Here is an 11,597-nt window from a genome sequence, read left to right as displayed (position 1 = left end):
TCAAGACAATAACCAAAAATTGGACCTATTACGTAAAACCGGTGCGGCTCCATGTACAAGTCCTGACCCAGTCCAAATGTTCACCCCTACCTACATATATTGTCGTTGTTATTGGTGTCAAAAGATTCCATACAATAGGCTTTATAGTTACGACAAATCGTTTGCTACTTGTGTCCTGCCATTTTTGGAATACATGTCATCCTTCTACAACAAGTAATATTTAACTTATGACCTTTTTTGAATTTAAGTGTTTATTACTACTATGACATATCCTCACAACTTTGTTATCTACAACGGTGACTTTTCAGCATCCCGAAAGTTTCACCAATAATGTCCATAGCGACGACATCTCGTTGCTGAGCACAAAAACTAAAGTACATATAATACAAAAATAATAATAATAAAAAGGTCCTTTTTTCAAAATGTGGGTTTAATATAGCTTTCATGAACAAACAACTGGAATATAAAAAACAGATTAAAAAAATAATAAATAACGTAACCACCCAGAAACACAATTAATATTAAATCCCTTTGATTTTTTTTTTCTTTTTAAAACACCCAAATCCAACGAAACACTTAAAAAAGAAAAATCGTTCCTCCTTTGGTTACATTCTCACATCAACAACCCTATATAACCTATCTAGTCTTTTAACACAAAACCCAAAACTGGAGTTGAGGTGTGGTTCATCTTTTTACAATGAAGATCTTTTGTTTGGGTAAGTGTACTTGGGTAAGGTAGCTAGATTTGGGTTGTATAGGCTGTGCTAGGTATATAGGGGTGGTTGACTGGGTGGTATGGCTCATGTGACAATTCAAGATAGAGTGGTGTTGTAGCCATTCTTATGCAGCCACGTTTGAGCATGAGGTGGGGCTGGTGGTTGTCTTAAATTGAATCTTTGTTGTGGGAATCCTGATGATGCTGCAGCACTATTTGCATACAGATGTAAAGAAGCTCCATTGCCATTGTTTCTACTTCCTCCTCCAGCTAGCGTGCTGCTTGAATGCTGAATCTACCAACATCCCATAAGAATCATCAAAATCCATAGGAAAATATTATTATATAATATCAACAATATCTTGTATATGTTTTGTAATATTATGTTTCCTTATGATTAGTCTTTGTAACCATATGAAAATTGTGTGTAACATACGAAAATATTTTGGAACCATGTGAAAAGAAAACGAAAGATGTAAACAGTCGTATGCATATGGTAAAAGCAAGATTTTTCCCACGTGACACTTATTTTTGTCTATTTTTAGGGTCAATGTCCACAAAACGTTATGGTTTTAATTTCCACAAAACGTTATGGACTTTAACTAAAAAATATTATTAGTTTAATGGAATATTTTAGGGAACACCTTACAACATATTTTCACCAAATGCTTAAAAAAATCACTATATTATTTTTTAGTACACTAAAACCCGTATATTTTCTAAAATTCTTATTTAAGGTTTTCTGAGCTTAGAAAAACATACTCTATTTTCATGAAATGATTAAAAAAACCATTATATTATTTTTTTATTGCATTTAAACCCTCATATTTTTAAATTTTTTTTAATCTAATGAATTGTAACAATAGAAACGTTAAGAATCGAGTACCTAACATTTTTGGCTATCTAAGATTTACCGAGCTCAATGCCTTAAATGATACATTTTAAAAAATATAAGGGTTTTAACGTACAAAAAAATAATATAGTGGTTTTTTTAAGATATTGATAAAACTATGTTGGGTTTTTATAAGATTATCCCTATATTTTAAACAAAAATAAATAGTTTGTTATGCATTGATGACATTAACCCTTATGATATACGTATCCAAGATTGAAAGTTATCGAACAAGAGATATAGAGGGACTTACTTGGTGATTCAAAGAGTTGAGGGGTGGTGGGCGTAACATATGAAACATAGACGGGTCAACGGGTCTGGTTAAATGCCCATATCCATGAAAATCATGATTACCCCTCGATGATCCAATAGATTGAAGATGCAATGTGTCGTTATACCTTTCACTCTGACCCATCCCAAGTGCCTTTTGTTACATAAATTATAACAAATCACTAGAAATTCATCTATTATAATTACATCAAGAAATTAAATAAAACAGATTATAACGATTAACGCACCACGGGCCTAAATCCATGATCTTGACTACCTTCCTTAGTGGGGGCTGAATTATGTCCTAAACTCAAATCAAGATTGTGATCCGAAGAGGAAATGTTACTTTGATCATTATTATTATTATTACCCGAATGCTCTGTATAGAAATAAAAAAAATTTAATCGATATGAAATAATTTACAAAGTAAAAATAATTTGAATAAATTACCAGTGACATTAGACTCATTTTCATAAATTGTGGGATCAAAATTGGTGACAGCATCCTTTCCATTGTATTTGATTGCAGCCTTATCATATGCCCTAAAAAAGAAAACTTTCATTCATTCCCCTTAAAGTTAACAAATTGACATATTAGTCCTTTCAGAAACAAGTTAAGTCATATTTACCTGGCAGCTTCAACTTCAGTATCAAAGAGGCCCAGATACACATACCTATAAGTGTGATGAAATAAAAGTGAGCCAAAAAAGGAAATATGTCAAGTGTGTTTCTTTTGAAGTGATTTAACTTGATGAAATGAATAGAAGTAGGTAGATAGGTATAGCCGTAGGCCATAGGTAGCCAGCTTTATATATAAATAGAAAAACAAGTACACCTTCTTTATAGGGTTAGTTTTGAAATAATTTCTTGTTATCAATTGTCTTATAGAAATTCGTACTTGGTTAGGGTTTAAAACATTTTATTGTAATAGATTCATATTAGATTCATGGAATCGGTTTTTTTTTTAATGAAAGGAACACTTCATATAAATCACGTGAAGTATGGATACATGTTAAAGGTGTTGACCAGTAAAAATTGAATTATGAAATAAATATTAGTGTGACTGGTTTTATTATATATGTGCTATTAAAAATTATTATGAAATCATGTCGATATAATATAAAAGAAAAAAAATAACATTCGATAAATATGTGTTAAGGATAGACCTTGACTTAACAAAAGCAGCGAGAAAAAAGCTTGGCTTTACAGTTACAAAAATATTAAAACACATCCGTACAACTTTTCAAATAAATATGTTTATTTTAAATATATATTTAAAAATTTTCATCAAATATTTTATTATCTGCGAATAAGTAATTTTATTGGTTTTGCTATTTTTCTCATTTCCTATATTGGGAATATTTTGATACTCAACTAATAGTCAAATTCTACTATACACCCAACCATATGACAAGTAAATCTTTATACTTCTTTCCTTTAAAAAAAAAACGTATCTTTTGATTTGAAATACCATTTAACAAAATAATTATTATCAATGCCTAAACTCTAAAGTGATGCTTCATAAAGACAAATAAAAGTCGTCAATATAAAGTATTACTTATTAATAGACAGAAAAACAATTATGAACAAAGACTATTCATAAAAGGTATAGTGCATACTTCATACCAAAAAATTATTGTATTAAAAAAGTTATTGTTATAAATCATTATTAAAGTATAAATTATTCAAAGAAACTAATTATTTTGAATTAAAAAAATATCCATATAAAAAATTTATCAAAAAGAGAAACTAAATATAACTTAATTCAATATGTTGCAATACACGTGACTAAATAAAGCATATTATTATAAAGAAAAAATATTAAAATCGTAGATTTCAAGAACAAAGCGTTGTTAGATATGATTATTTGCTTTTTAAATGAAGAACAAGATTTAAAGGGAGATGAAAAGAACGTACTTTTTCCCTAAAAATTGACCCATTCTTGCTTCCCATCTACCACATTTGTGCAAAGTAACTCCTCTATATTTCGAACTCCCTCTTGGAAATCCTGTACTTTGTCTCCGTAGTACATGCACAAACTCTTCTTTCGTCAGATTGCTCATCTGTTTAATTTTCTTGTTTTAAAATCCCCCAAAACTCATAAAAAAAACAAAATAACTCATAAAAAGAATGTTGTTTCATATGTTGAAACTTATAAGACTGGTGGATATGTGTGTTTTTGGGTGTGTGTTTTTTCTCTAAAACAATAACAACCAGTAGAAGAAAACATGTTTCTAGATAAGGTAACGCATTATCACTGTTAAAGATAAGGTGAAAATCTGAAACACACACACACACTAAAAGGTGAAATCACACATAGTGTATATATTAAACCAACCTGTTTCAGGTCATCATCGTAATCTTGAAGGCTGAAGTTTATGTCAGCTTCCAATCCCCGAAACTTGATCGCTGCCCTATCGTATGCTCTGTAAGAAGAACACTAGATGTTTATTTATTTATTTTTGATTAAAATAAATTTAATTTAATTATTTGTAAAAGAAAATGTAGGGTTTTGATTGTGCTCACCTTGCAGCTGCATGTGCAGTGTCGAATCCACCTGTGACAAAATGAACAGATATTAATATCCTTGGAATTGTGAATATTGTCCCATAAAATTTTTAACAAATTAATAGAAATATATATATATTTTTTTTAAAAGTTAAAAGGAAAAAAAGTGAAACATACCCAGATACACCTGTTTCCCACAATCCCTGAATCATGAAAACATGAAGCTAATTAGAAAAATAAATTCGATAGAAAGTCTTCTGTTTAAAGAAAAGAATCATTTTGTTTTGGTTTTGGTTTTGGTTTTTCAAAACTGATCCAAATCTTTTCTTTTATAATAATATTGAAGTGTTTGAAGACGATTATATGATTTGTTGGTTGAAGTCAAACAAAGTTTTTTGAAAGATATAATTTATTCGAGTCAAATAATTAGAAGAAAAATAAAGAAAACTTTGAAAGGGGAAAAAGGTAAACAAACCATATGTGTGATTCCCATCGGCCGGTTCGTCGGTAAAAGGTAACTCCACGATACTGTGAGCTTCTAGAACGGGGTCCACGCCGGCTTTTCTTGAGTGGCTGGGGAATCTCCGGGGCGGCAGATTTCCCGAGAAAACCACCGGCGCTGGTGGCGCCACCAGAAACAAGCCCCCCCGGTGACTGGTGACAGAATTGAACACCGACCCAGTGAGCAGCAGGGAAAGCATTTACCGACGACATACCAACTGAAAGAGAGGAGGTGGGGCCCACTTCAGAATCGTCGTCGACGGGGAAAAACTGATGGGTTACCGGCGGATCCCCGTCGCCGTCGCCGTCGATAGAGAACCCGAACAACCTGCTGCTTCGTTTTCTTGAGCTTCCTCTCTCGGAATCATCATCATCGGAGCCGTCGTCTTCGTCCATAACCACCACTGAGGAGCTCGAATTCGAGACGGATCCAACCCCTTTACCTTTACTATTATCGTCCTCATCTGCTTCCACCGGCGTAGAACAACCGTTTGATTCTTCGTGTTCCTTTCTCAGATCGGGTGACCCGTTTAGATCCCACATTTCTCCGGCTAGAAAAGTTAAACTAAATCTATATGAAACACTAAAAAAGGAAACCGATGAACTGATCAAAAGAGCTCTCTCTCTCTAGCTCACTGTGTCGCTTACTCTCTCTCTACATGTGATACATACGTATACATATATATAACTAAAAGAAATGAAGTGTTTGTTTGTTGATCTTCTTTTTCTTTATAGCGGAGTCTAAAAAGAAGAGATGAGAAGAAGAATATGAAGAAAAAGAAACCTAGGATTCATAAAGAAAGATAGGAAGAAGGTGGGCAATAGATACATATACGTGTATCTATCTATGAAAGTATAGATTGTGGCTGGGTGACGGGGTGGGGTGGGGTGGGGTTGGTCGAGTTATAGGTTCTCCCAGCAGCTTCTCTCTCATTAGATCTTTTCTAAAACTCTCTCTCATGCTATAATTATGTTTAATCGGTTTGGATATTCATGATGAGTAAACCAAATAATTTATATATGTTTAAAATTAATTTTTTTTTGTTTACATTCTATGGAATTAATCCATAAAGTAATCTTTTTATTCGTTAGATTATATCTAACGTTATTAAACGTGAGTCATGAGTTTGACTGCAAAATCGCATTTAAGCTTTGAGGATCTTTGGCTAACCATAATGTTTTTCAAATTGTGAAAAGATAAATAATATAAATTTAATAAATATATCAAGTTTTTAGAAGTGTTATATTAATATTTAGGGAAATTGTCAGAAAAAATTTTAATATTTTCAAAAAAGTTACATTTTAATCCTAAGATTTTTTTTAACATAAAAGTCCTTGATTCATTTATTTTGGATCAAATTTAAAAGTCACTTTTTTGCTTTCAATAGGAAATAACATATTATCTTGTTTTTACAAATAATCGGGACTTTTATGTAAAAAAAATAATAAAAAATCTTGGGACTAAAGTATAACTTTTCTGAAAATATTGGGACTTTTCTGACAATTTCCCTGATATTTAATATGAAAAAATTAACAAAAACTCAATTATTTTAGATCTGATCAGAAATAACAAAAAAACCTAAAAAAATTCGCGCCTTGAAAATAAACTCGCGCCATAACGCAATAAGATGTGCTTTGACACCTTATTTGGTGTCTAGCTTAACAAACTCATCTTGGATGTTTTTGTACCGACTACACCATGCATCGCGTCATGACATGTCTTGAGGCGCGTCGTGATGTACTTTTCAGAATTATGATTATATCATATTGGTTTTCCAGTGTTTGTATAGTAAGTTTAATCATGGTGTTATAGAAATTACACATTTAGTCCCTAACATAAATGTTCAACTTTATTAAAGCTTAACAAAAAAAGATAAATCATGATAAAATAAAATATTAGTTTGAAATTTATCATAAATAATCTATAAAGAGAAAATTTTAAGGTATTTATCCAACTACTTATTCTAATTAACTCGTTTAAAATGAATAAAATAAAATTCATCAAATAAAAGACTAAGACTATCTTTATTCAGTAAACCGAAATTGAATAACATCAAGTCGACTACAACCAACCAAATACAAAATCCCTCTTGTTTATGATGGGTTTTATTGGTTACAAAATTCTTATTTTGTCGGAAAAACTTAAATCCTAAGTTCACATGCAACCTAAAAAGATCTATGTTCTCACTATGATTTGTAACAAATAATTGAATATCAAGAATCTTAAAAGGACATTGTTATTTTCGAAATTAAGAAAGGGGTATTATAAATTTTATAATTTTTATAGCAAAACAAACTAGTATTCATTCTTGATTGGTCTTTAGAAAGCAAGCATCAGAAGTCTTGTGTCTCTGATGTCTCACACCCAAACCCTAGCAATTAGATAACCCTTACCTCATTGCTTCCTCCCTAAGGCATTCTAAACTTCCTTGATGCTAAAGAAAACATCAAGAATCTCCCTCTAGAACCGTCCCCCTCTTGGGAAGTTCTAGAATTGGTCAATGTTCAAGTTTTGAACATTGTCATCTTTAGTCCTTCTACTTTTAATTAATACAATTAATCCCAAAATTAATTCCAATTAATTTCTGATTAATTCTTAATTAAAAAAATACTATTTCTAATTAATATATTAATAAATCATTTATTTTGATTTCTAATTAATTTATTAATCATATAATAAATTAATAATTCAGTCTCTCTTTTCAAAAAACATTCCAGTCAATTACTAGGTTTAAGGACAAGCCAAATGGACTCTGCTAATAATTCAAGATTATACTAATTATTGGCTTAGACACCTAATCTAATTGTCTCCTACTTGGATAAGTCTAAAACTAAATTACAGGTATAACTTGTAAATCAAACAACAAAGTGTGTTTTCCAAAGCAACTACCGAACTTTGATCCGATCAGATATTGGTCCTTAGATAAGTGTTAAATATTCCTCTGTTCTTCAATATATCGTGTGGACATGATACATGGATTAGAATCAATCTCATTGTCCAAACTTTGTTTCCCGATTTTCGATTTGCGATGATGTCATAAGACTTCTAATTAAACACATCAACTTAATCATGGTTGGGCCTAACACTATAAGTCAACACCAAATCACTGAGGGGCCCAAAGATATCGCTTTTCCCATCATGGAAAAAGGAACGAATAAACTTTGGCTCATATGCTTGTATCTTTTATTCACCAAATCGTACATGGCACTAAGTTTTATAACATCAAGTTACTGATGCGGTTTCGCAATACCAATGTACAAACGACTTGTAAATTACAACTCATATGTCTCCATGTTAAGAATATAAGATATTATCATCTCAGAATTACTTGTGATATAATCCATGAAGTAATTCTCTAAGCGTGGGTTTATCCAATACTCAAATCTCTATTTTTTAAGTACTCATGAACGTTGTAGCAACACAATTCCTATATTAGACAATCTATAATTCAATTCATGACAATCTTCATTCACTAGTTACTTCCTGAAGTATGAGCGACTGTGGAGCTTCGAATAGTCAAATTCTTCAAGAAGTAAAACATGCAAAATGAAACATAAGAGTAAATAATTGACAAAGGCAGTAAACAAACTCTTAAATAATCTCTATTATTCAATTACCAAAATCATTTACATTTATCATGTTATAAGTTTCAAACTAATCATCTAACTACTAAAACTAATGTCATCTCTCAAATCAATGCTCCTAACATGTTGACTATGTTTAACCCTACTCATAGCCTTTGTGAGAGGATTTATAGGATTGTCTTCTAACAAAACTAGTTTTACTATGAGATGACATTCTTCAACTCTATGTCTGATATAATGGTACTTTTTGTTGATATGTCTTGATTTACCATGATCTATCGGTTCCTTCGTTAAAGCAACTTCTCCTTCATTATTATAGAAAAGTTTTACGGCCTCCTGAATGGTCGGTATTACTCCGAGATCACCGATGAATTTTTTTAGCTAAGCTGCTTCTTTCGAAGCTTCACTCACTGCTATGTAGTATGATTCTCAAGTAGAATCAGACACTGTGTCCTACTTGGAACTTTTCCAAGTTATTGTTCCTCCATTTAACATATACAACCATCCAGACTGAGAACGAAGATTGTCTCTATCTATTTGAAAGCTGACGTCACTATACCCACTTACTCTCAATGTTTCACTACCACCAAGGACTAGAATCAGATCATTTATCCTTCGTAGATACTTGATGATATTCATTACTTTTGTCCAATGAGCTTAGCCAGGATTTCCCTGAAAACAACTCACCATGCTTAAAGCAAATGACACATCAGGGCGAGTACATGTCATAGCGTACATGATCGATCGTACAGCCGAAGCATATGGGACTCGACTAATTTCTGCTATCTCTTCATCTTACTAGGGCTTTGAGTCATACTCAACTTGGCATTACTCTTAATAGGTAGCTCTCCTTTCTTGGAATTCTCCATACAAAAATGTTTTAGTACATTATCCAAGTATGTACTTTAACTAAGACTAATTAGTCTTTTCTTTCTATCCCTTAAGATTCTTATCCCAAGAATATAGGCTACCTCTCTTAGATCCTTCATAGAAAAACACTTTCCAAGGCAAGACTTAACTTCTTGCAAAGTTGGAATGTCATTTCATGTAAGGAGTATGTTATCACCATACAATAATAGAAATGTTACTATACTCCTACTAGCAACTTCACTCTTAAGGAAACCAAATTCTTTGACTTTCTCATGGAATCAAAGATTTCAGCTACGAGATGCTTGTTTCAATCCATAAATGGATTTCTCAAGCTTACACACCCTATTAGGAAACTTTACATCTACAAAACCTTCTAGCTGAATCATGTAAACATCTTCAGCTAACTTCTCGTTAAGGAATGTGGGTTTGCATCTATCTACCATATTTCATAATCATGAAAGGCAGTTATGGCAAGCATTATCCTAATAGACTTTTTCTTGGCCAGTGGTGAGAAGGTCTCATAATAGTCAATCCTTGGTGTTTGAGTAAATCCCTTAGCAATTAGTCGTTCCTTGAAAGTGCGTACCTTTACATCCATGTCGGTCTTTTTCTTGAAGATTCATTTGTAACCAACCGTCTTTCGACCAGGTTCTTGATTAACCAAATTCCAAACTTGATTATCATACATGGAATTGATCTCATTATCCATTGCCTCTTTCCACTTGGTAGCTTCAGGCCCTGTCATTGCTTCCTTGTAGTTAGCTCGCTCATCCAAACTTACCAGAGGACGATCACTGACAAACGTGTCATCCATTGTAGTTATATGGAAATGGAAACCATAGAACTCAAGTGACATGCTAACTCTACTAGATCGACGAAGAGATAATGATTTGTCAATGGGTTCAATAAGAGTCTCATTCTTTGGTTGAGCACCAATATCTTCTAAGGGTGCGTTTGGTACAGAGAAATGGAATTGCAGCAGAGAATGGAAATGCAGAGAAAGAGAATTAAACTAGAGAAAGAGAATTGATTACATTGTTTGGTAGAACTGAGAATCCATTAGAGAAATGTTTTTGAGAATCATTTCTCTTGTTTGGTTGTATTAAACAGTGAAATGGAAATGTTTTTCTTACCTTGTTTATTTCTTTTTAAACAACAACTTTGTATTAAAATTACAAATAGATCCAAACTAAATAAATATTATCACACCACATAATAAATACAATATATCAACAAGAATAATTAAATAATAATAGAGTTGTTCAATCATTAAACATAATATCAACACCACATAAAGAATAATGAAGTTTACATAAAAACATGGAATAAATTAATTGTTGGCACGCCTTGCACTCCAATCAGTAAACATAGTATTAGCAAGAAGATCTCGACGGTCAGTCCATCCTTGCGATGTCTCTACGGTTGAAATAATGCTGTCATGTTCGTCTCCAAATTGTGTATGATTTGCAAGGATTTCTTGATCAAGGGGGTCCTCGGTCATGGTTGTACGTATGAAATTATGCATCAAACAACATGCAATGATTATGCGTGGCATAGATTCTATTGGATGGTATGCATTATCACGTAAAATAGCCCATCTAGATTTGATCAATCCAAAACATCGTTCTATTACGTTCCTTGCTGATGAGTGTCTCATGTTATATAACTCTTTAGCATTTGTAGGTGGTCGAGACCAATCATTAAGATGGTAACGTTGTCCGCGATAAGGTGTTAAAAAACCTTCACCATTTGTATAACCCGCATCACAAAGGTAGTATGTTCCTACAACAGATTCTACATATTTAGTTATACTGCATTGATAATAATATTATGTAGCTTTATGTATGTATTATCATACCATGAGGTATTTTAAGACCATGGGGTCTACTAATAGCATCTCAGAGTACGCGACTATCTGCTGCGGAACCCTCCCATCCCGCTAGTACATATATGAATTGAAGATCTCTCGAACACACTCCCAGTACATTAGTACAAATCTCACCCTTACGTGTTCGATAAGGTTTTCTATTCGCTGCAAGGACTTTAACTTTGATATATGTTCCATCTAATTCTCCTAAGAAACCCTGTACATAAAAAAATTATTTATTAATATTGGAATTAAATAAATTTATATTAATTAATCACTAACCTTAAACCACCTCCACCTCTCGTCGGTTTCATCATCGGGTATTGGCACGGGTTTCTTGTAGAACTCTTTATGTAATCGGCATACTGCATCTAAGACTAACTTGAAATA

The 11,597-nt window shown here is 32.5% G+C and overlaps 1 protein-coding gene across 2 annotated transcripts; it reads right to left on the bottom strand.

Moving 5' to 3' along the window:
• Positions 1-515: 515 nt before the first annotated feature.
• On the bottom strand, positions 516-5,787 carry LOC145097571 (floral homeotic protein APETALA 2-like). 2 transcript variants are annotated; one of them, XM_079035141.1, is made up of 10 exons: positions 4,860-5,787; positions 4,562-4,587; positions 4,403-4,433; positions 4,215-4,302; positions 3,794-3,939; positions 2,506-2,550; positions 2,328-2,419; positions 2,126-2,256; positions 1,861-2,031; positions 516-1,004 (listed from the first exon to the last, which is right to left on the bottom strand). In XM_079035141.1, the coding sequence occupies exons 1-10, from the start codon at positions 5,426-5,428 to the stop codon at positions 813-815; spliced, it is 1,491 nt and encodes a 496-aa protein (XP_078891267.1). In that variant the 5' UTR covers positions 5,429-5,787; the 3' UTR covers positions 516-812. The 2 variants fall into 2 exon arrangements, with proteins under 2 accessions (XP_078891267.1, XP_078891266.1); XM_079035140.1 differs by having other exon boundaries at positions 516-1,010; positions 4,860-5,777.
• Positions 5,788-11,597: the final 5,810 nt, after the last annotated feature.

Source organism: Lactuca serriola, chromosome 4 (assembly GCF_051521515.1).
Source record: "Lactuca serriola cultivar US96UC23 chromosome 4, Lser_US96UC23_V15, whole genome shotgun sequence".
Lineage (NCBI taxonomy): Eukaryota > Viridiplantae > Streptophyta > Magnoliopsida > Asterales > Asteraceae > Lactuca > Lactuca serriola.
Note: the sequence above shows the minus strand (reverse complement) of the source record. Positions and strands in the feature narration are given on the sequence as shown.

What these genes read in the sequence shown, in the direction of transcription:
- LOC145097571 (XM_079035140.1), bottom strand. Translation starts at nt 5,428, where the DNA reads ATGTGGGATCTAAACGGGTCACCCGATCTGAGAAAGGAACACGAAGAA. An exon ending in ACGATGATGACCTGAAACAG is followed by an intron (nt 3,940 to 4,214) that starts GTTGGTTTAATA and finishes AAAATTAAACAG; the next exon opens with ATGAGCAATCTGACGAAAGA. An exon ending in TCAACTCTTTGAATCACCAA is followed by an intron (nt 1,011 to 1,860) that starts GTAAGTCCCTCT and finishes GGATGTTGGTAG; the next exon opens with ATTCAGCATTCAAGCAGCAC.